This window comes from Opisthorchis viverrini (genome assembly GCF_000715545.1).
Source record: "Opisthorchis viverrini unplaced genomic scaffold opera_v5_426, whole genome shotgun sequence".
Lineage (NCBI taxonomy): Eukaryota > Metazoa > Platyhelminthes > Trematoda > Opisthorchiida > Opisthorchiidae > Opisthorchis > Opisthorchis viverrini.
The window spans coordinates 19,706-45,646 of NW_008752086.1; the positions used below are offsets into that span (position 1 = coordinate 19,706).

At 44.8% G+C, this 25,941-nt stretch overlaps 1 protein-coding gene across 1 annotated transcript; it reads left to right on the forward strand.

Annotated features, from left to right (window-relative positions):
• Positions 1–5,950: 5,950 nt before the first annotated feature.
• Positions 5,951–17,762, forward strand: T265_10945 (hypothetical protein; the record flags this gene model as incomplete). The annotated part of the gene is made up of 5 exons (XM_009177463.1): positions 5,951–6,792; positions 12,447–12,635; positions 13,710–13,925; positions 15,523–15,870; positions 16,587–17,762. 5 exons carry the CDS (start codon positions 6,361–6,363, stop codon positions 16,881–16,883), a joined length of 1,482 nt encoding a protein of 493 aa, XP_009175727.1.
• Between the last annotated feature and the right edge of the window lie 8,179 nt (positions 17,763–25,941).

A 25,941-nucleotide genomic window follows, 5' to 3' on the forward strand; every position in this document is an offset into this window, starting at 1 on the left:
CGGTTGTACACGCTCCTTCTCGAACCCAATTTAAAGCACTATTAGACATTTATTTATGCGAATCCTCGCGCTGGCGAGCATACTGCCCCGCGCTGAGAACATAAAGAGCAGTGCTACACCCTTTTTTCACTTGTGCCTTTCAGGTGAACGACAGCCACTGACCGACAAGAACAAAACCGACCCGGGAAACTTGGGCAAAAGCCTCGATCCTGTTTATCAATCCGTGAATCCGTGACCTTGAGGGCGCGCGTTCATGGCTTTTCACGTGGGCCCCGGTGCCCTGCCAATTTAGGCGGAATTGTGGACACTGGTGTGGAACTATGTAGAAAATAACCAAAGAAGCACACAAAAAGCATCACATAAGAAAAATACATCTGCTATGCAGAGCTAGTATGTAGAAATAAGACTTTCCGTCATCGCGACTTCGGCGGCTCGCCTGTTACCACCTCGCCTATTACCACAACTTTTGGCTGGTTATTTTTTTACCTGTGAGGAGTTCATGAAAGGATCCGTAGGATTTTACTAATGGATAGAACGTTAATTTGGTTTATATGCTCTGCGGCCGTTTTTAAGAGTTTGTTCCAGTCGCTCTCCGCCTCTGTGTAGGGTGTAACGTTTTTTAAATATGATTCCCGGAGACTTACACGGTCTCCACATGCATGTGATGAGAGTGTTGTTGACACAAATCAGTGATACCTACCGCGCCATTTGGCGACTATACAGTCGAAAATGAGGTATTTATCGTGCAGGTCCGATTTGCTCGTGACGAACTAACGAAAAATTGTCTACGAGGTTGTGGTAATGGCATCAGCCCTCACACCCTTGTCACGGCTTGTCTGCATGCACGGACTTGGGTAGCGCCGTATTCTCCGCAAGTCAGAAAATGAAGTTTTTCTTGAATTTAAAGTATCTTTTGGCCTCCGAGGTTCGTGTGCAATCTTTTGTGCTAGTTTATAGCGAAGCCATATGGCATAAATTCTGGACGTCACTCATTATATATTAAGTGGCATGACTGCTTTCCTTCCTTCTTGTTTATCTTTGCAGTTGTTATTCCCATAGAATGCACACTCAAGCATCGAGGTTTTTGGCATAGAATTTATTTCTGGAGAACTAGTAAACTGGGATCGCACGGACTGAATCCTTTTGTTATTTCACAGTAGTCAGTCCATACAGTCTGTTTTAGGTAGGATTTCGAATGCGACTAGTTTCACTGTGTGCTTTACACCCGATAAATTCGAAGCACCGATTTCTTAACTTTAGAGAGGACAACTCTGGTTTGTTGACTTTTGTTTATCCAGGTAGCTGCATAAGTTGTGACAGAAGAAGCGAATATACATCAGGGTGCGAGCATCTTTTGCGTCGTTATTGGAGTCAGAAGCTGAAATATCGTATGTATGTGGTGACTGTAAAAGTATTCTTGTCCTATGGTTGTGAAACCCGGCCATTTGTGTCCGAAGCATTTAAAAGGTTTCAGCGTTTTGTCATCGTTGCCTTCACACCATGGCATGTGCTAGCTGGCTGCAGCACGTTCGCAATGAAGTGCTGTGTAAGCGAGTGCTTAGTGGAGTCGAAACCACTACAGTAGCAAGTAGAAGTCAACAGTTTAAGGTTGCTGGGATCGGTAGTGCGCACACACATGCATTAATGTGCTGTTATTTCGTCATCAGCGACAGCGTGACATCAGTGGTCGGCACTGCTTTGCTGCTGTACAACTATGACAGTTCATTGTTGTACATGGGCTGGGATATCATTAGGGCACCCACACCTAGACATAAGGTCGATTAGGCCCATCAATCAGAGCCTTTGGCTCAGAAGCCTGACCGCAAGGCAGCGGTGTTTGGCTGGAAATGCAAATGCATTACCGTTTTTACGGAATAAGTCGCCGCGCATGTTCCAACACTCAACCTGGAGATCCAGGAGACTGTTCGTCAGACCTCTAATCATGGACCAACCTGGTATGAGAGACAGCGGAAACCCCAAGTATCGCCTAGGCACACAAACCCACACCACTGTAAGGTCAAGTGTCTTCATCATGGTCTGTTATTCCCTAGTCGCTCAACATCATCGGAGACCAAAGTCAGCATTGATATTAATGCTTCGTTGCCGGACAAACATGAGGTCAATTCATTTAAAGCCTCAACGTAAAACAAGAGGAGTGAAGCGATGTGGTGCCAGCCAGTCGCAAACATTCTGTCTCCAGCCAAGTGCAGGGGGGCTCACGGGGCGTGGAAAGTGCACCGCACCAACAGCAAATAACTTCCTAGCCTCTTTCACACTCTTCCGCCAAGTCTTACGTTGTCGGCGCATTCTGAACTATCCTGAAGAATACACGGGAAACGGTACATGCCTCTATGTGTAGCACCTGACCGAGCCACCGCAGTTGGTGCTGCTGGATTTTTTTTCCGCGACTGAGGCGCCTGCTGCACAACCAAATGCGTTTTCTGATGACCTCGTCTCGATTTCGATGACACTCGACACTAGCAACGCTTGTGAGATATTGGCGGTAAACTCCCGGGGACGTTTCGTGTCACCCATCTGGCAAGCTTACAAGAATGCCACCCTTACTGTAGACTGATGCGTGATACTTGAGACCCAGTGATGCCTTTTTGGTGTCACAAGTAACACTAATTAGCAAACGGGGTTCGGGCTTTTGAGGTTTGTGCACTTACCTAATCACATATTCCCGTCAGGTCTAGTACATTCACCGATGTATGTGAGATTTTGTGCAATATCGAGTGTCCCTACTTCAATTTCAGAGGGGCATGTTTAGAGGTGACAAGATCTGAATCCCAACTTTGTACTTTGAAGTTGCAAGCCATGTGCGAAAAGATTGTCTGCTGGTGGTCGGTTGATTCAACAGTCTGCTTGGCCTTCGTCTCCAAAGATGAGGGCGATATCTGCGCACTTCATATCGATGAAGCTCTCACCAACAACAAGGGTTTTAGAGACCCTCCAGCATTCGCCTCATTTCATCAATGATGAATTTGAACAAGAATGAAGAGAGTGAACATTTTTTAGGAAACCACTTTATTAGGGAATTTTCTCGAGAACTCGCCACACACCCGCACGTTCAATGACATGTGAATATAAGGATCGGATTGTGTTCATAAACGTCTGGGGCGTCCTCTTTTGAACAAGTGTGTTTAAGAGCACCGGTTGATTGACTGAATTGAACGAATCATTTGAAGTTGAGGAGCACCAAGATTTCTGGTCGGGTTTAAATATGTGGTCGGCGCAGTCTTCACTCGGTCGAAATCCCGCTTGATGCTCACGGTTCAAGGTTTTGCGTGCCGACATAAGATGATGCAGGATTAATGACTCCAGAAGCCTTGTTTTGGCCCAAAACAGACGCTGTTGTAGTTGCTGCATTCACTGTGAATATTTTTTTATGAAAATGGACAGTAAAAATCGTTTACCTGTAACACCTTTGGTGGCCAGCTACCATGCCATCCGAAGGAAGCACGAGGGCTGGAGTACTGCTAGGTTGCCAGAGCCTAGACAGCGGAAGTCGAGATGCAGAGGCCGGGTTCGAACTGCGGAACTTTTGGTCAGTACATTCGCGTTCTAACACTGCTGCTGACTGACTCCCAGCTAGACACAAATAAGCCAAACAGGCGCTGGTCGTGGGATTCACCGAAGTCATTGAACAGAGCTGGGCGAGGGTCGTCGGGACCAGGCGCAAGGTGACGCTTGACTAGACGTACATTCGGACACGTTTGGGGCTGAAGGGAGTTCGATATTTGTAGTCTACGTTTCTGTTAAAAGCCGAAAGTCTGGGTTTGAAGTTTTCAGGTGGCCAACCACATCGTCAAGTTATTGTATCCAGCAGTCCAAACGTGCTTTTTGCTGCACATTAGAGACCCATGTTCCTCCTGGCTGTTTTGCTGACAAGACTTTCGAAGACCATTCGAATAAGTCAAGTAGAGCTAACAGCGTGGAGTCGCAACATTTTCCACATTCCTTTGATCTTTCGGATCTACCAGGCATCCCGGTTCATCCGGACATTCCGTTTAATCTGGTGTTGAGTTGAGTTGTGGTTGCGAATAATAATAATAATAATAATAATAATAATAATATCAATACCCGTTCAACCGTAACGCCTTTTCGTGGCTTAGCTGCCATGCCACCCGAAGAAAGAACGAGGACTGTAGTGGCCTGCTGTTGCCGTCGGTAACTGCTAGTGAGGTGGTCTATTTGGATTCGGGGCTCGTTCGTTGTCGGGCTCCACGTTTCCAAGCGATTTTCTCTGTTCTCGGAGAGGAACTCTGTGTGGTTCAGAGCTACAGTCTGTTATGGCGTAAGTAGATTGGAGGCGACGGACCTCATTTTCAGAGGCATCGCCGGATGAACCGCGCAGAAGTGACTATCAACGGGTATCCAATGAAGTAGGGACGCTTCTGATCGATGACTCGCCACAGTACTCACGCCGGTATTCCACGTTCTCAGAATTGCGTATGCGGAAGCTGGAAGAGAGCAAGAGGGCAATCAGTCAAGTTACAGCACTTGTGTCTTGTATCCTTGTTTCCGGCAAACAGCATGCGCTAGCGTAGAGAGAATCCAACGTACTAGAAATTACTGCTCTTTGTCCTGCTCGCCTCAGTGTGCGGACATTAAAGGCAGCTAAGTAGATCGACTGCCGGGGTTTGGATACAGGACTGTTAGTGAGGTTCGTCGCACAGAAGCTGCAGCTAAGGGTGTTATGTTGTGGACAAACCGGTCAGTCCTGATGCTGAGACCTTAGAGCGTATTCAAATCGGGGTGCGGTAGCGTAGAAGAGGGAATACGTAAAATTGTAAGAAGAGAGGCGTCAACTTTAGTCTGTTTTCACCTACCCACCCTGGTGTTTGCAGCAACTAAGACACTGTGCAACGGCCAACATGGTATAATATATAATTGTTGGAGAATACATTACATGCTAACCCGACAGTCACTAATAGGGCACTTCCAAATGCACTTTGGACCTAATGATTCGTGAATGACAACAGGTTTTCATATCAACTCCTAACTGGAACGTGAGATCAACGTGTCGAGCTGCAAACGCATTGGAATGTTGATAAAAACTGTGAGTTTTTTCCTTCGGGATTCAAGATCAAATTGGAATGCTGCAAACAGATTGGGACTACAGATTTTTCTTGTACGGCTGCTTTCTGACTGCGCTGCTCATTGAACTACTGGCGCTCTTTTGACGTTTCGATACCACGGAAATCTTGGTGGCCCCACCAGTGATATGTCGTGAGTGGACTAAAGCGTGCTTAGTTCCACGTACCGCAGGACCAAGTCGATGTTGGTGGTTTTTCTCATATCTAAGGTTCGCTTCAATGCCATCAAACCACTGGAACTAGTAGGTCGTCACGTTTGCCGTACCATTGAGGTATATTGCTTAAGATTGCGCAAACATTGATGTTCGACGGTGAGTACTTTCACGGTAGCGTCCTCGTGGATATGATAATCGAGTGTGAATATCTTATTCATGCGAAGACTGAAGACTAGACACAAAGGTTAGACACTTGAACTGATTCTGTGTAAGTGACTTACTGCAGTTGGTTGGCGACGTCAGCAAAACTGACTTAACCGTTAGCGTTGCACTTCACCAGTTTGAGACAACTGTATCGTACGTTAAAAAGTTGACGCTGTTCACCGAAAATTTCATGCAAAGTTTAAATCCTTAGAATGTTTGGAGAATAAAATTCCTAAGCCAGTCATGCTCGAGGTTTCCAAGTTTCCGGATCCAAAGACGGGATTTCTACGCATCATCTTCGTCAGTAAACTCATTCTGGAAAGTATCTTCCCGACAACTGTACCATGAATAAAATGTGAGGTAAGATGGTGGTTTGTAGAGAAATTCGGTAACAGTTGCTGCGATGGTATCAGCAAAATTAACTGAATGGAACTGATAACTTGGGCCAGAGACTGAATGAGTCGCAACTGTGATTGTGGCTGTTGAAGGATTGCTTTGAAATCCTTAGCTGAAATTAACATGCTTGGGTTGGTGTTGGACTCCCGTCACCAATCGTTACGGTCTCTACTGATATATCGATCAGACTTTTCAGTTACACCGTAATCGAGGAGAAAAAACCGTAAGGGAGATGTACTCGTAACAACTGGCCATCCGTTATATGGATTCGAATGAAGCAGAATGTGAAAGAGCGAACAGTCTAGTAGGATAGGAATGAAGGGCTGAAATGAAGAAAACAAGATTTCAGTCTACAAGGTAAGTTATTAACAAAATGAATTTGTTATTTTGCTAGCAGTCTTCCAAACAGTGTACTCAAGTCTTCTTAATAACTCTCCTTTTATCGACAGCTCTTTCTCTGGTTGCAGTTAATTGTCTCTTGTACGTAACCGAACGTTTCGGCTTAAATGGACGGCATTTCGGGCGAGGAGAGCTGTTCTACACAAAACAGCAAGGCTGAGGAGGTGGAAAAGTCCGCTAACAAGAAGAAAAAGAAACCGAAGGAATTTGACATGCCAAGTGATGTAACTGAGGAAAACATGGAAGTTTCGGAGGACATCTCACCAGAAGCTTATATCCCTGGTCGATCGAGACCACTAATGGAAGACGAGCAGCTTGTCATGGACAAGTCTTCTTATCGGTTGTTTTACGATCTTCAGCTAGAGTACGCCAGTCTCAGCTTCGATATTTTGCTGGATAATTTGGGTTCAGGCAGAGAGGTGGAAGTCAATGGATCGGAAATAAGTGCATCCCTACTAGCTGGCACTCAAGCAGCACCGGGAATGGGTGATGCCCTTGTCGTTTTACGTATGAGCAATATGAAACCCTTTCAGAGGAAGGTAGGTTTTCCTTTCTTGCTCACGATGGCTTTTTTATACCCAAATCTACCCGCATAGTTTTGTTATCATCTGCTGTCTCAAGCTCATGCTTAGGATACTTTCGGTTCTGCGAGGTGTCTTCAGATGTCTTTTTCAATGATTAGCACTTCTAGGTTGGGATTCTCGGCCTTCCCTCCAACCCCAAGCGATGGTCGTTTATTTTCTACTTCATTCAACTGTACCGAGAACCATTTTCATTGTATTGTTTTTTAGCTCGGAAAACAGGATATCTAGAATGATGTACGTTCGTGTTTATTTTTGTTAACACAGACGCTTTTTCCGGAACCGGACGCACTACCGCTTTTGCGTCTGTGAGTCCCACCTAAACCCGAGGGAACAAGATCTCATAGAACATGCAGACGTATGTTAAGGGCCGTGAGTCGATCTAGACACAATGGCATTGCAGTGAACACCAGTGCCGAATGAAATATTGAGGTGCTAGCGTCATCTGTCAACCCGATTACGCTTCAGTGCAGTACCGCGCTTCCTTAACGCTATCATGCAATTGTATTTGCTTGAGGATTGCTCAAGGTGATAAATGAGATTTAGGTGTAGGCATCTGTTCTCGGTTGATACTACCACTACTAATAATAACGTAACCCTTCACATCTGATACCCCTTGGATGCCATGCCACCGGAAGGAAGCACGAAGGCTGAAATACTGCCAGGTTGCCCAAGTCTAGACATAAGCAGTCGGAAAGCCGAGGTTGGGTTCAAAGCACGTATCCTCCGTTCAGTAAGTTTGTGCCTTAAACACTGAGGTTTCACACCTGATACACCATAGGAACTGTAGTTTCCATAAGCTCCCCCCTACGCATTCAGACACGTCCACCCTTTAGATAAATTCATTTTATGTTCGTTGTCAATCGCTTACGAGTGGGGTTTTTGTATGCGCCACGCCTACATGTATGACCCTACGTCAGGCGCCGTCGTCGAGATCCATATTTCATCATGATCTGAAGCCAAGATTGATATTTTCAACCTCATATAAATCCTAAAGCCACGCACCCAATTTTTCAACTGCCTACATAGCAATCGTTTTGGAATGTGATTCAATCCCATGTGTATAGCACGGTATAACCTGCACAGCCGGTCTTTGGTATGTGTACCTTTGACCCCATGGATACTCGTGTTCCTGATTGCTAGTCACCTCGATTACATGCCTGTCCTTCATCTCAAGACCTCATGCTCCGAAGCACCATAGTAAGATTCAGCGCAGAGTCCGTCTCCATTACCGCTCTCCTAATTACTCATCTGGTCTCGATTTGTTTTCATGTTTCTGAAAATCTCGCACATTGATTTTAAACAATAGTTGATCTCACTTGGTAGCTATCTGCAAATGAACAAAATATTACAGACTAAAATTCCTCGTGCAAAAGCAACTGAGCGTGGTACTGAAGGACTGTCCAACGTGCAGTATGGCTTGTTCTCTTTCTGATCGAAATCCCAGTAGATCCCATGATCAGAGGCGTCTGGTGGGCGGAAGGTAAGTGTATGGTCTTTGTTACTTGAACTTTTATTTATAATCTGGAAGTAGTCATCATTGGGTACTGTCGTTTCACAGTCTTTGTAGGTGCATGCGGGAATAGTATCCTCATTTTCGGGCTTCTTGTTCTTCAGTAGCTTGGTCATTTCGCTTCGTTCACCTTGAATAGAGCCATCGCAATCAACGGCGTATGGTGTGCAGGTTGTGATTTATATGGTGGATGGTTAGTGGTTTGGTGGGTGATTGAGCAGCGAGCTGAAATGTTCAGCCCATTCCCTTAGCCTTCTCACACAGTCCGTTTTCAAATAACCCGGCGTCTCGAAAATTACTTTTCTGACCTTGCCTTTGGCCTGAAGCGCCACGGATCAGCCGGAAAAGGTTAGGACAATTGCGGGAATTTACAATTTTTCCATGCTAGAAGCCGTTTCCGACCAGCAATTCCATAATCTTTCGGAACTGGACAGTCGTCTTTGTTAGGTGAGCTGCGTAAATTGGCGTCTTGCTAAGGGAAGTGGATAGTCCTTTCGGAGATTCAGTGTTTGTGGCATCCATACGTAAATCCTGGGGGCGAGATGACCCAAGTGGTTAGAGCGCGAATATACTGACCGGAAAGTCCGTGGTTCGAATTCGACCTCCGCCTCTCGACTTCCCCTGTCTAGGCTTGGGCAACCTGGCAGTATCCCAGCCCTCGTGCTTCCTTCGTGTGGCGTGGCAGGCAGGCACCGGAAGGGTGCTACAGCTGAACGCTTTTATACGTAAATCCAGGGTTGGTTTCGGTGGCATGTTGTGTGGACTTTTTGTAAACGGGGCCGGCAGTCGTCGACGGAGACTGAGTGAACTCGGAGAATTGGAAACTTGCCGATATGCTAACTGTGATCTCATTCGAGAATTTGAAGCACTTTCCGTTGGCGGCTCACGTTGACCCGTAGTTTGTGCCAGTGGGTACTATGAAGTTTAATCCTCACGTACAAGTGTAAATCTGAACCGCATTTGTCCCCGGTTTCTGCTCCACGATCTTCAACAGACGATGCCTATCTGAGTAGTGTAACTAATTGGAATGCAGTACAGTGGTTCACTGAGTTACGAAAACCATTGCACTACCATTAGATTCAGTCTATTAATACGGGCTACTAATCTTGTTGAGTTGTGCTATTGTCCTTAACTTGAGGGCCGAGATGGCTCAAGTGGTTAGAGCGCGAATTTACTGACCGGAAGGTCCGTGGTTCGAACCCGACTTCTGCCTCTCGACTTCCCCTGTCTAGGCTTGGGCAACCTGCCAGTATCCCAGCCCTCGTGCTTCCTTCCTGTGGCATGCCAGCCAGGCACCGAAAGGGTATTACAGCTGAACGATTTCGATTTTTTCCCCTTAGCTTGAGAAGCTCCCATCGGCTGACCATTTTTCATCCGTATTCAGACAGCTTTGGGTGGGGAAATGGGAAGATAGCATGGCTCTGCTAGAGTATTCTGCAATTTACACTAGACTCTCTATTAACCGTACATTTGGCTTGTCTGTTGTACACCTTGGCACTGCTACCCGACCACTGGCTTGATGGGAGCCACCTTTTCCGAGTCTCATTGTTCGGCTGAGTGTACACGAGCAGCAAAAACTTTGTCAACAGCCTGGCTTCTTTTCAACACTAGAACTGATGAGAAAAAAGAGAGTACCGGACATGTAGACGACCTCAGCCGCACTGTAGGAACAGAAGCACAACCATTGACGCACTTCCATTTTCCACTTCTCTCCATAACATTGCACTAATGATACCACTTCGATTTGTGGTGAAACGCTGGTGCTCTTGCCCAGCTCAGTGAACGAACCACAGCGCCCTTGTCGAATGACAATTTCGGTGCATCAAACAAGACAATGTGCTTCCTATGTACGGTCTCTACTTCAAAGTGCGCTCTGAACCAATTTACTACTGACGTTCTCTTCATGTTGCAACGTGAAATAATTATTTTGCTTATGAGATAGTTCGAAGTGTAAGTGTTCTAGCCGCTATCAGTTTTTACGTGGCGCAGTCACAGGTTATGGTGATCGCTGATTCCCTCATTGACTTGCACAGTATCGCTTGTTATGTCAGGGTGAACAAAGTTATCTTCGTTGTGTGAACACGCGTTAGTCCATTGACACGAAAACCATAGGGCGAAATAACTGTTGAAGAACTTCTTTGGTTCTGGGCGTTGCTCCTCACAGCTGGAAGTGATTAAACATATAGAATGCGTCAGTCGACGCACGCTGTCATTCTAATGGTCATGAATATGTATGTCGCTTCGTATATCTCTGTGCTAAATATCACAAAAGCGAGTGTACCACCCAGGGTTAGTTCGTCCATCCGTCTGCACTGTGTACTTGAAGTTGTTGTTGCTAAAAATAAACGCGGTGAAGCTGTGTCCTTCCAAGCCAAAGTGATTCACGCAGTCGGCCTCATTAGCAGAGTTATTCTCTACGCTCTTACAATACTTGTTTGACCACTTCCCATGCCCTTACATAATTATCCTGATTAGTCCACATAAAAGAGGGGATGGACTGGACTCAGGCTTCGCTCTAGTCAGAGCTCATCGAGAGCTCATATCCCTTGGCCCTTGTCAAGGAAACAACCCAGTATCACCTGATGCTGTTCCTTGGTGGAGATGATTTTTCATTTGCCAATATAAAGTAAATCAGCCGAGTTAAGATAATGGTGTTGAGCAATGAAACACTTGAGAACCGAAGTTAGGACAGTCCATCCCAGGACCAACTAGAAGCAGTAGCTGAAGTTTCTTCCTTGTCGCGTCGCCCTGTAGAAATTGAGACAACACGGTAGCGTAATATACGGCGGTGTTTGTCCCTTCGCAAGTAGTAACTATGCTGAACATGTTTTTGCATCCGCCCACATGCAATTTTGTTCTCAATGCTCGCAACTTCGAGTCATTGTCGGGCGTTCCTGTTTGGAGTGTTACTGACGGAGCAGGAATCTGCGCACTACACTGTTGTACTGCTTTGGGGTGTGTGGTCGGTCGATTTTTGTCCCGCCAAGAGCAAACGTTTTAGCAATATATTTTGGCCAAAATGCGACCCCGCTCATTCGACCATTGCCTTCAGACCTTGTATTTCCGTTTGTGACTATGCCGGCCGTCAATAAAAGGTGGCATACGGACCTTCAGTTGGTGAATCATTCGTTTGGCTAGGAAGCGTTTTGAATTCCAGGGATGGTCATCCAGAGGATACTGAATAGCCGCGCCAACTCAAAAATGCCTCCATACTGAATAAAATTGATGCCATAACGTCACATATTCTTCGGCGTTTCTACAGACTACTTCGCTGGTGCTGGTGTTATTCTGTCGCAATCACTGCTAGCCATTGTGTTTTGGAATAGGCTGCTTCAATTCTTTTGAACGGCAGTGACCACTGAACCAGTGTCCAAAATGATAATGTAAGTACACGTGCTTGTGTTGCTTAGGCTCCTAAGAGTCAGCTAGGATGCTGTTTGAGTTATGTGATTTTGTGAACTTCTGCCACTTTTTTATACTTCGAATGTACCTTGGTGGTGGTACTTCAAACTCAGGTATGTTGGACGGGCGTATACAGTTCTGCTTGTTGCTGATGGAATGTCAACGCACAGAATATAGCCCTCCCGGTAGTGTTTGCGTGCAGTCAATATTAGTGATTAGCGTGTGTAGTAGCCTCGACCAGTCGCATATCCATTATTTACCTACCCTATTGACTTGTACCGGAAGATTGTTCGTGCGAGCAGCCGCGTCCTTTCCAAAAGCATCACTCTAAGGGGTACCGTGTCCCTCCGGACAGAAAAATGTTTGAATCAGTTTACTTCTATCTCGGATGTATGCTCTTTTGAGGTTCAAATCCCGTTCCGGCCTCTAAGTTCTAGATGAGCGATTCCCCGCCTTGGTGTGAGCAAATCAGAATAATTATGCCAGGACGTGATGAGAACTGTTCAAACAAATGGCGTGAGTTGAAACTTCACTTTTTGACTAACGCTGATATAAATCAGGTCTGCATAGAATGGTCACTCCTTATAAATCAGTTCTTGCATGTCCTTGCATACTTAGCTTTACAACCATGCCTTCTTAACTCTCCTTTGGTTGCGCTATAAAACGGTGATTGATGGCGCTAATTTCCTTTCCTTAGGTACATCCTGAAGATGATTCAGCGGACAAATCAGATGATTCGGATGAAAGTAGTTCATCTGACGAGGATTTGGATTCCCAACCTGAACTCGAAGCTGCAAAAATTCGGCACAGGGGCACTGTGAATCGAGTTCGAGCGTTTCAGTACGGCGGTCGATATCTGGCTGCATCCTGGTCAGAGGAAGCGAAAGTGAGCTCTATCCCTTTGATGTTACTATATGACAGGTCTACCGTCCTTTGATGTATTGATTGTCACGACAAACGCAGAATTGGTTTCAGAGTATGTTAGGTATGTGGGAAACATTCGCTCTCACCACAGATCAGCAACGAGTTTCGCCAGTACGGTGAAACAGCGACTGTTTTACTGAATTTTGTGGATTGCATGAAACCCAGTCATTCAGCTTTTTACGAATTACTTGGTTCTAGGAAATCCTGTTCGTTCTAAACTAAGTGCAAGATAACTGTGGCTGTATGAAGCTTTTTTGTTTTACAATCTCCCTCACTCAGAACCTTGGAGGGAATAAGCGAATATACACTCGTCTGCAAACTAATTTGGTTCTTTCGAGAGACTCACCTGGAACCCAGCTGAATTTCTCGTTTATGATGTTCTCAGGCAACTGAGAACTGGAGGGAATACTTTGTGTTTCTCTGAGGGGATGTCACAACAGAAATAACTTATGCTTTGTCTCCCAGTCACGTTTGACGCCCCATCACCACATCAACGGACTTGTATCAACTAGATTCGATATGGCTTAACAGGATATACAACCCTTGTAATCGGCGACGCCATCCTCAAGTTTGTGTTTGTCTGAAATGTCATCCGGTTTTTTAGCCACCTCTCATATTTCGTTATGGTGGTAGTTTAACTTCCCTCAAGGTCGTCTCCCTGAGGAGAACTACCGTGCTTATTTTCTCAAAACCAAATTCCTGGTTGTTTCGATTTGAAAGTTACTTCTTTTGAAATAATTTTCAGCCACCACTGAAGAAACACCGACAGGCTTTCCTGATGAATATTCTACTTTTTCTCTATGCTGGGGCCACATAATGCAAGCGAATTTCTTGCGGATGACCATAGAGCATAGGACTTATACTGCTCGTCACGTCCATGGTGACGGCTGTATGTGAAAGCAACTTCCTGCCAACTCTTGTTGTTCGTCTTTATTTTAACTCCTTAGTCTTCAGCTAATTTCCCTCAATCTTGGAACTATAATAAACCGCTTGTATCCACTTGATTCATTGCGTATCCGTTTCTCTTTCCACCTAGGTTTTTATCTGGGACCTCACCCGTCCCCTTACTGCTGTGAACGATTCAGCTGTAATGAGCGAGTATGTTCGATTCAACGAGACTCCTGTTCCATTGTTCACCAACAAGCGCCACAAAAGTGAAGGTTTCGCTTTGGATTGGAGTCCTCACCCTTTGGCTTCTGGTCATCTCGCTTCCGGTGATTGTGATGGAGTCATTTACCACTGGGTACCACAGGTATGCATTCCTATTTTCTAGGGGATTTTGATTCACCTCATCGGCTCATGACCTGCTTCACTTGGTGCATATCTTTCAGTGTGTCTTAAGAGGTTTGTTTTGCATCAAAGTCTTCCCATCAGAACAAACTTTCCCAAGGGAATAGAAATCACTGATGATGAGCAGCAAACAGAAAAACTGCGTCACATTACCTTGTCTATCACAACGCTTACACTAGAGGAGAAATAGATCTTATTGAGGATATAGAGTTATTTTATTCGGGATGTCGGTTGCTGGGAGACTTGTGATAATTTTATAACTGGTTTTAGGAATCGCAGATAGATACTTCAAACGCCACAGTGCATTTCGTTATTAGCCTCCAAACAGGTTCGGTTTTTGTCTCATCCATGATCGCTTAGGGAAACCAGACTTGAAATTCTACGTTTGCACAAATATACGTACTACATGGATGACTACCTCTACTAGGGGGTGTGAGTAAATTTCACTGAATGTGATGAGATGTGGAATCTCGTAACAGTACGCTTTCGACCTGACGATGAGGATGCTGAAACCAACTTTCGATTCCTAGGCTGTTGGCCTCGGGTTTGTTGCCACTTTAATCACTTCTAAGCTAAACTCACTGTAGGATCTACTCTACCATCGATTATTCCCCAACATAGCGAGTGCAAAATTGTAAGTTGAGGCTAAACTTGCCTTATAACAATCCAGACAAGACGTACAACTGGTCGATTCTGGATGAAATAAAATGACCGTGTTACACGGAATCCGATAAGAACAGTCGTAATACGGTGCTAGTAGTTCCATCAAATAGTGCAACCAAACACTAAGATGTGAAGAATTAACTTATGTACCAGTGTTGATTCGCAGTCGAACCGCAGACGGGACATTTTATGGAAGCAGATCACCCCGACAACACCCAGTCACATTGTCATCTTGTTGGCTACTCTGAATTCGGAACAGACATCAAAACCTTTCCCAGTCGACCATATTGACATGACCGGGCCATTTCAGTTTGTGATGCTACGTAAAGTCCCCCAACGTTTCTCATCCCCCGCGAGTTCGACGAGGTTGTCAAAAGCTTTAGGACTGTTCGACGGTGCATGCTTTATCGTGGGACCGCAATTCAGTGATGCACACGACATTTGGGGCACAATCATATATTTTTATTAGTGCAAAAACAAACTGGTTAACAACGTTGGCAGTAGATTGTCCACAATTGCGTGATAAGCTGGCTATTGAGTGCATTCATGAACAGCTCGATGTCGAGTGTAACCGACTGAGCGGAGCACGAGTACTACCCTAGTAGTTGCGGTCTTTAGGCTCTGCCCGCTGACTTAATCTGTTACATTTCCACCAGAGCTAACATAGCTTTCGGGCTATATAGAAATAATAGATATCCGAAAACCAGTGGTCTTTCATACATAGTCAGTAGGGTCTTTCTCCACTCACAAAGGGGCTCGCCCACCCCATTACAGATATGAAAACTTTTAAATGAATGACAGGTCAGTCTGATTGGTTTCTAAGCCGGTGTAAGATTACTTGCTGTACATGCACTCTATAGTTTAGTTAAATCATATTGCTGTTATTTTTTTCCAAGCCGACCGGCTGGTCTTTAGGAAAAAAGGCCTACACGGGACACACCGGATCTGTTGAAGATATTCAGTGGTCAATTACTGAGCCCACTGTGTTTATATCAGTGTCATCGGATCGGAGTATTCGCGTTTGGGATACACGCAGTCCACCGAACGCTGGGAGCATGCTGACCGTACCGGACGCGCATACAGCTGATGTGAACGTTCTTTCATGGAATCGTCTTCAGTCGACTAGTCTGCTTACCGGAGGCGATGATGGTGCTCTTCGAGTATGGGATCTAAGACTTGTCCACAAACGCTATGCGCCCGGAGGGAAACCAAACAAAATTCCTGCTTACACTCATGTTTATGATGTACGTTTTCACTGCTCCGTTGCTGTTCAGATTAGGACATATCTTTGTACTCTAAATACTACTGTGTAAGAGATTAGCTTCCCTAATCCTTCATTTAGTCATAATCTCTGTGCCTTGTCACTCGATCGATGCAAAATAGTATTATTTGGTTAATGAGGTTCACAACGGTGTGTTCACCTCTCTCCTGCACAGCTCCGCTTTGTTCGTTTCTCGACATACACTTTGAAACATTCCGGTCTTTCCGCATAATCTGAGTGGAGGCTTTCAACGGTGTGAATCACACTATTTTCCAAACTATGGACTTTCATTCTGTTCTAGAACGAGTGTCGTATTTTAAGAACTTAGTTTATATTGCATTTTTTATCGTTCAGCTGTAACACCCGGTGCCTAGCTGCCATGCTACCCGAAGGAAGCACGAGGGCCGGGATACTGCCAGGTTGCCCAAGCCTAAACAGGAAAAACCGAGAGCCAGAGGTCGGGTTCGAACCACGGACCTTCCGGCCAGTAAATTCGCGCTCTAACCACTTGAGCCATCTCGCCCCAACGATTGCTTCCTCATGTTCTGCTTTTTTACAAAACTGTTTGTTCGTTAAATTTTCAAGAGCTACTCACAGACTTTTGTGTCCCGATGTGTTTATCCCGACATGTGACATTTCATGGAATTCCCCTGTGAACTTCTGCCCTGCCTTGCTCTTTTCTGTTTTCCTGTTTCTTAGTATCACACGAAACCCATAACCTCTGTTGAATGGCATCCGAACGATGCTGGAGTGTTTGTTGCTACGAGCGAAGATGATCAAGTAACCATTTGGGACACCACTTTGGAGCAAGCCGATCAGCCTATGGACGACGCATTGGCAAAGGGTGACGAAACTGCAAACTTACCGGTGCAACTCTTGTTCATCCACTGCGGTCAAACGGAGATTAAAGAGGCGCACTGGCATCCCCAGATTCCCGGACTTTTGGTAGTCACTTCAATCGATGGTTTCAATGTGTTTCGAACGTGTAACGTGTAGGAGATTGCAGTTATTGCATATTTTACAGTTAAAAGTGATTTATTTTCCGAAAAATGGGTTTCAAAAGCCTTTTTATTACGACCTGTTCAACAAGATCTTTTTTACCCTTTTGCCCATCTTAGGGACTTTGTGCTATCTTCATTCTCACAAAGGTGTTACTTATTGGCGATTTCGGTCACATGGACCTCATACTCGTGGATACCCGTAGATGAGATTCATTGAACGGTCCAACGCAACTTTCACCAACTTGGTTGCTACGGGTAGTAACATTGAATTTTTCGATTAGGGGATTTGAATGGGCCCTGCAACCTGAACGGTTTCTCGAACGAACTAAGTAAAACATTTGGTGCAATAATCAAAGAGCTTTTGGCGGACGCTGTTCAAAGTCATGCTGCCTACTGTAACTTCTAAATGGACTCTCGTGATCTGCAAAATGGCTGTTTAGCGGAATAGGAGGTAAACAGGCCCTATCGTATCCTACCAGATATGAGCAGACAAGAGATCCAACCGAGTCACTTGTGAACAGTGATGTAATTTAAAATTGAGTGCACTTCGTTAAAACCCCACCTACTGCTTTGGGCTGGAGTTTCAATTCCTGGTATCGAATTCGCGCTTTTGTCTGCGGACCGCAAAATGTCTTTAGGTTTCAGTGCCCCTTTTCCATTGATATCCTTCCCCACCCCACACTCTGGTCCAGCCTTCCATCCAAGAAACTGGGAATGGCTCCTCTGGCTGTATGCTGACCTATTTCTAACCAACATCAACTTGCACCATACACACAAGGCCACAAAGCACAGATCAATCCTAGTCATTTGTATCACGTGACTTTTGGCTTCCAGTACGTTTCGATATTATCGTAACTCGATTCCGGCCATACAATACTGCATGCATTTCTGGGAATTTTCTACTTCAACACGGCATGTCAGTCTATCGCTGGCGATAGACGGTTTCCGTCTGAGCCAACTCAAGGGCCTTCCAAATTCAACCGACGGTATTCACTAGAATAGGCATTTGGGTTATGTCAGAAAGCACTTAAAGGAGGCTTTCCTCACGATATTTAAAGCCCTGTCTACCCCTCCCACATGGTCAAACAACCACTGTATTTTGTCTGCGCCAGCAATCTTGAATGATATCATGATCTGTAATGGCAATCAGCGACAGTGGTGTTACAGACAAATGATTTATGAAACGTCAAGTAGTGAAATCTTAGAAATGACAGAGTGGTGGTGAATATCGAAAGCTCATGAGATAGAGAAGGCTTTCGCCATGGTCCATCAACTGGTTCGATCAACCTGCCAGAATTAGGCCACCTTCAGTGAAGCACTAAACACGGATTTGTCGAACCCCCGTAGTAATAGATCCGTGAAGGGATTCCGTTCTAAAGGGGTGTGCGTAGGTCACATCCACTGGCTACCACTAGAACAGCACCAGTGTTCAACGGCCGACATAGCTGGTCTTTCTCATTTACGGGTTGATGTCTATCAAGCACCGATGTTCCATCCAAAAGCCTTATGTGCCGATTCCGGGGCCCAATGTGATAAATTCTCGTCCGAACGCTGACATGCAGCGGTGTCAGACGGAAATATCCTTCGTCCTCGTTAAATTTCTTATCGATGTGCGGATGGTGCAATCGTTATCCATTTTTACACTTTGAAGGATCGAGATACTTTCAGAGCACCCGTGTGTAGGCGTTGAGTAAGGCTCTACTCGGATCGGATAAGGTAAAAAAAATCAGCTGCATCGTGTGGTGTGCGCTTTGGACCTGAACTTAATACTTGCGTATGTGGTTGAAGAATTTGTTTATCTTGGTAACTGCGTCGCTTTCGGTGGTCTGATTGAGGGTGAAGGCCTTCGAATCGGGGAAATAAGAACCGCTTTCGACGGTATACAACGCGTCAGTTCGGTATCAGTCTGTCGTTAGATAGGTCGAGATTTCCCACTGGTCTGGGACGGTATTCTCATTGCTGCACTGCTCGAAGTGCTTTTTAGCTAGGAACCCCGAAATTCGCACCAGTCGGCTTTACTTTTTTCATCCTTTCCCCTCCCCTAAATATGGGGAATTGATGTTCGCATGCGGTGTCCATTGGTCAGTTCAACTTTTAAACTCGTTTGCAAACATAATTATTGTGGTTGCAGCCTCCAGCTATGGTCGAGCTGCTGAACAACTGAACGGATGTATTTTTATACCGCATGTATTTCTACAGTCGTCCTTAAACNGCTGAACCACTTAACGGATGTATTTTTATACCGCATGTATTTCTACAGTCGTCCTTAAACTGGAGAATTAATCGAATTCCTTTCAGGGGTGTGTCGTACTCCGTGTTTTTTAATTTGTCGCTTGGCCGATCTCACGATCACTCGTACTTGGCTTCTTGTCACTTGAACTAGTTTTTCGTCAAACTTGCATTACGTAGATGGTTCTGAGAAAACATTGGATTTCATATGACTTCAAGTTGAACAGTTCACTGTAAAGTTCCACCGTAACGTTGAGTCAGCATAATGTCCTGAACGAGTAATCTATCCTCATGAGGCATTGACAGGTTAACGTGGATTCATATTGCGCTCGGTGGTGAAATCCAATAGGTCATCTGCGTACTGTTTGGTAAAAGAAACACTGAGCTATTGTGAATTTCTCCACGATTTTGGTTTCGGAAATATCTACCACTGTTGTTCCATGCCTACCCCATCATCTTAAAGTCCTTGGCCAATCCTTCGTTCGTCAAGCTGAACTCTCGCTCGTAACTGAAAAACGTCTCTGAAAATACTTCGCTTGCCAGTTACTGCAATCTCTCAGAATTACTCGTTTCGAATATATGTTTCATGTAGTCAGCATGGTCTAAGTGATATTTCCGCATAAATTTTAACTTAACAACTAAAACGTGTTTTAAAACTGGCAATTCTTAATAGAGGGGATAGCGTGGGATAAATTAGGTCGGACATGTCGTTGTATGAGGATAATTGATAGTATGAGGATATTTGAAAATCCACAACGGAGACTTCTTGATGTAAGTGAATGCAGTCCATCCTGAAAAGCCGTGAAGCATTGCACAATTATTTCATCTTTATTGTTGATTATCGTCGGTCTGGTGCATGCTTTCGCAAGCGACAACATGTGCCCGTAGCATCGCTGTTGGCGTCACATTTGGGCCTTGGCTTGAATTTCCAGACGTTTAGGTGTACCGACTCAGATGGGTGCTGGACCGTTATAATCACTGCCATTGAAATGGACTCAATGGCTTCTAGTACATCTAGTGAGACTTGACACTGGTATTTAGTTCTCGAAGCTACTTATGACTATGCAAAAATACTTGACCAGAAATCACATCAACGGGCTTGTCCTTCACAGCAGTGCTTAACATTTCGTAATTTTGCTGACAAACGTATATCGCCATCTAGTGAATAGATCTTAGCCCCGTCATGCTTTCGCTTCTTCAAAGGCAGCGTCTCCTCAGTGGCTTCTGTAAAAACAAGAAATGTCATCCAGATTCGTCTGTTGAACGCGTACAAGGATGTATAATTGCATTAGCGCTACTTCAGTACGCAGTGCGTCTTCCTCTCTGCGTGAGATCGTCAATCTCCTTACTTATTTGAACAATGAACTCTCTACTTTGAGCCACAACAGCTTTATAATTTTATTTCAGCAGAATAATGAGCGTATTATGTGCGGATGACCTTGTAGTGGTTAACGGCCCCGTGGAGACTCCAGTGAGAAGAGCAGATTACTACTGTAAGTCAGATACAATGTCACAAGGCGGAAAATCCAAGTTAATCTTGACTCACAGTTACAATGGAAAATTCCGTATTCCGTTGAACCACCACACCAAGGTGTGAATAGATGAGTCGAGCGTTTGTAGCTAAAAGTTTTGTTCACGTTTGGAGTTGGAGTGATTGCCAACCGGCAATCACTCAGCTAAAGTCCCAAAGTCACGTTGGGCCGAAAAAACAGGCGGTTGCGATTGTATTTCAGTAAAACAAAATTTTGTACATTAGTGTGACCGATAGTGATGGGAAGAAGCAAGATGATACTGAGCATGAAAAAGCAGTTTACAAGTGCTACAACCTCGTCATTCGGACAAATAGACGAAACCAATCGAATTTTTGTGTCACATTAAATACTAGTAACACATCTACTGATCTGTTTCGGTCGAAACCAGAGGTGTGTCGCACCCTACCAACCAACAATCCCCGGCTAGCATATCATCGGCCTGGCACCGTGTTAATGGCTCTCAACATACCGGAACGTTCTAATTGGAAGCTTTCCTTTCGGGGACAATCGCCTCACTCTACGGGACCACAGTCATCCTAAGCCGCCGTTTAACCAACTTTATTCGCTTTCCCATTTAGCTACACTACCTCTATTGGTATTCACACGTTACTCCATGAGATGTTGGATTTTGTTGAACAAATCCGATAGTATGAACTTGCTGGCTTCCTAGACTGGTGATTACTTGGGTTGAATTTAGCGCAAACATTTGTTTCTTATGCTGTTTGTTTTTACCGGTGGCCGTTGGTCAGAGTCATATGTTCAAAGAAAACAGAGCAGCCAACAAAGGGAAGGTTGACGGTTCGCTGATGAACTTGACCCATTGGCTCGAATTCCACTTGTTCATACACAAGCGATGGTCAGTTTGGGATTGAACGTCGTTCATACCGGTCAACCCATATGCTAGCAGGCCCCTCTGTGAAGCTGTTCGTTCGTTTACAGAAATACTAGATCTGTACATCATATCGAGACTGCACAGAGCAATCGAAATTTGGCCGAATTATACCCCCAGAAATGTGTCGGATAGGTGATCAGATTTTAATACAGACTGTTTGTCGTTGGCGTGTGATTCAATATTCTTGTCCAGAAAGATAAACCGGTGAACTTTCGAAGTTGCTGTCACCGGGTAACACATTGGCACAGCTGATTGAATTTCTTGAGTTTATTGTCATTGGGAAGTTAGTCCTTCCTGAGGATTTTTTTTGGCTATGGATGATTTCTTCCAGAACTCCATGGATTGTATTCGTGGTTTTGTAGCAGTTGGTATCAAGAAAGTTCATTGTTTGTCCCAGCTGTTAGGTGAAACAAAATCCGGGTTACCAAATTTCGTATGTTTCACGGAACGCTGACACTTGGTCTTCGCTTGCGTTGGTGGGATTTGCGTGTAAACTTATGTTCTTTAGATGGTTCGAATGTTATCGGCCGTATGTGATGGTGACCTGATTTGTGTCCTAATTTTCAAAAACCAATACGTCAAAGTTGACTTATCTCAACTAGTGTTTCCTATAACGAAGTACACGTATTTGTGTCCTAGGAATAAATAATTGTGTTCATCCGAACGCCTCGGCTTTACGCGGCGTTGTTTAGCAGCAGATGTAGACGAATATGATGTTTTCTATGTTTTTCGGCCTTTGACAAACGGGTAATGAGCCTGCCTACCGGTTTGCACAAGCAGGAAGTCCACACTAGGGGGGAAGCTTGGTCGCGAAAGTCACATTGACTACCACGCAGTGAGCTTACCGCTCGACAGGATGTTATAGCACAACTACGTTGAGATAGCGAGTGACAGCCAATCGCACCAGTGATCAGCCGGTTTAGTGTTCAAACGCTTCCCGGAAGGTTCTGGTGATGAGAAACATTAATTCGTTTGAGATCCGGGTCTTGACACGCACAAACAAACACGGAATCCATAGTGTTTCGTAGGTGATCAGCCGGTTTGGTGTTCAAACGCTTCCCGGAAGGTTGTGGTGATGAGAAACATCGATTCGTTTGAGATCCAGGTCTTGACACGCAGAAACAAACACGGAATCCATAGTGTTTCGTATCTCGAACCAGTATTCATTTGGTCGACCGTTTTCTCCCTTTTTCTCAAGACAACTTCTGACAGACCACTCTGATGACAAATTCTTGCAGACAGTGACTATCACAGTGGTGAATGGTCTTAGCTGCTAGAAGATGAACTGCAACGGGACATTTGACTCCATACATGCGTTCCGGACTAAGCGGCAGTCTTGATAGGTCGCCTATAGCTGATTGTTGTACGATCAACTTGACCTAGTGTTGTATTGTGCGGTAGCCGAGCTGTTGGTTACGCCTGCGCTGCGCCTGCCAGACTACGCGATAGGGAGAAGACAGAGAACTGGGGACACGGCTGTATTGCCAGGACAAAACATACAGAGCGTCTGCGTAAATATATAGGATGACTAATTGGCCAAATATGCTCGTTCACTTGTTCGCTCCGTACAGCCAATGGTGGTGTTCCGGTCGTCAACATTCTCAGGACCACTACACTGGTCGTGTGTTGCTAAGCCGTTTGGTGAGAGCCGTGTTTCGTGGGCGCCGCCAACTCACCTACTTTCCGGACGTGTCGTACCGATGGTGACCTTGGGGATACGTCACTCTCTGCACATGTACTTTTTCTTCTGTCTGGGCGCGACCTGACACCTAGAGGCTAGAGAATCGATCGTGCGCCGGTTGACCGAACTGAGGAAGCTGCGTTATTGCACCACCAGACAAGGATAAATACAGCGTTTGTCATGCTCGCAGGATCCTTGAAGAAATTTAACAAAGGAAACTAAGGCCTACCTTCGGAAGCCGAACAGGACTGGATACCAGTGCTCTGTGCTCCAAACTTGTGGACAGCCGGTCAGGACTTGCAGTGTTGCCATCGCACTGTCGTTTGATTGTTCATTTCCGGGAAAGGAAGTTTGCCGTACGATCTTCTTGATGGGTAGTAGGTCCCCAGGTTTCGGCAACCTCACAGAAAGAGAGCTTTTTAGGCTCAACGCCAGTTCTCCTTCTGGATATTTCAGGAGCTTCGCCATTGCGAACCCGGTTACCCAAACTCGATTTCAGCGAGACCTACAGTGAAAACAATCTCCACGTTATCCATCCTTGTTCGACGCATTCATTAAGAGTTTGCTGACCGCTGACGCTGTACTCTCACTCCACTTTGTATTTCTGTATCTTGACGGTTGTTTAGAAGCTACGTCCATGTAATACGCCTTACTTCATTATTCTTCAACGACTACGTTTAACCTCATTTTGGCGTTTTTTGAAGTCTCGAAGGCTTTCGTTCGGCTTTACACTATCGTAGTTATGTTTCTGGGCAAAATTTGGCGAGCATTGTGCGTACTTCCTCGAACTTCATTTGAACAAATCGGAATTGGGAAAATCCAAACAAGTCGACAAATTCCAGAAAAGATCAAATGGATCGAAAAACGATTCTGGACACACTGGTGGTGAAGGTGTGGTTCAGGCTTACTTTAGTAGTAAATAATCAGATATTCCTTAGTATTCCCATGCAAAACGTGGTTTGGTCGCTTGAGTAGGTTTTCTCTTCAAGAGTGAATCTTGTGTGGTAGCTCTCTTTTGAAGAAAGTTATGACTGGATTAACTGAATTTTTTCTTCAAGACTTGATCTCCGTTATTATGAATAGGCCTGAAAATTTCACCGGCGTATTCAGCATGTCAGTTTAGCTTCGGTGGTTTCGTTGAAGATCACAATTTTACTGTTTCAAATAGACTTAGTTCTCCAAAACGAATTGAATGCGAGCATCCGCAGGCATTTGTTGTTATTGCAATTGTCCGTTTCATTCCAACAGCTACTTTTTCAACAAATAACCACCATTCAAAAGCTAAGATTCGTTGCGTCCAATAAATTTAGTGGCCTTTGTTTTCGCCACATGCATACATGACAACGAAACGATACCGTTTGTTTAATACCTCGTCTGATGCTTATTGAACAGTGTAAATGCTTTGGTGGGTTAAGCCATGTTTGGGTCTGCAAATATCGTATACATTTATCGCTATTTTTAGTTCTTGGGCCTAATAACTCTCCTGAAAGACAAATATTGACTTGTATGTTTACGGGCATTTCTCCTAAACCGTTCAGTGTCAGCTCCATCTAACTTAACTCAGCCATTTGGTTCTCATGGCGTATCGAGCCCATATCCACCGAAATGCACTGCGTACAATTCCGAACTGTATCGATCCAAAGCAGGACGGAAATGACGACAAAATATCACACCATTCTACCACAGATGCACTGAACTGTTGTCACGGTGTTTGACGGATATAGGGACATAATAATACGGAAGCACTTGCGCGCTCCATTGTACAAGATAGCACCTGGGTGAGTTTTGAACATATACTTGCGTCAGAAACTATGCTAGATCAACAGCACCAGGCTCCCGCGTCTTAGAAAGGGTCATCTTCTTCGTATTTCAAACCAACTGTTTTTACACCGTAACCTGGCAAGAACTAACGTCGACAGAGAAAGATTTGTGGCGTGGTCTTGCACATATAGTACACTTTGTCCGCGTTTGTGGTATGCAATCCTTCTGTCCACCAAGGTATAATGGAACGATTTGCGCCTTTCTTGTTGAACAGCCCATGAGCCTATATTGCGCCTGAGTGATTTTCGTGCTTTAGTTTTGAAATTTAGCTTACATGTACCCATTCCCTTGTAATTAGTGTCCTCAAATACTTCCTACAACGGTCTGATACGTATTGAAAAGACTCACTTTTTTAGCAGTAATGAGCTGGTTGAAGTTCGGTGACCACAAACTAACCAAAATTTGTTATTGCTTAGTATCATTTGTCAAACTAAAAACTATGTTCTGTCGACTGAAATGAAGTGTGCAGATTTGCCCATTTTGATAACCAAAATATATCAGTTGTCTTCGAACAAACTACCTTGACGGAAATAGTGTACTGAAGTTTTCAGATACTGTGTCGTGCCATTGTGAAGTACCAGCGGAGGTTTGACTATTTATTCAAGAAGACTAAAACCTCATTCTCAATAATGAATGCCATCAGTGTAATGCAGTCAGTGCCTTGTCAACTAATAATCAACATGTTTAGTGCATCAGTCATCTCCAGCATACTTAGTAGCGAACGACCTCCCGCCATACAATTGTGTACTGTTGCAATAATCCGCGAAATTGCCACTAGCTTCGTACTATACCAAGCATCGTCACATGAAACCACCTATCAGCGCACACAAAGCGAATAGTATACGTTTCAGCTCAGCAGTCAGAGTCGTCAGCTGGACCAGAAATGGATCACCGTATG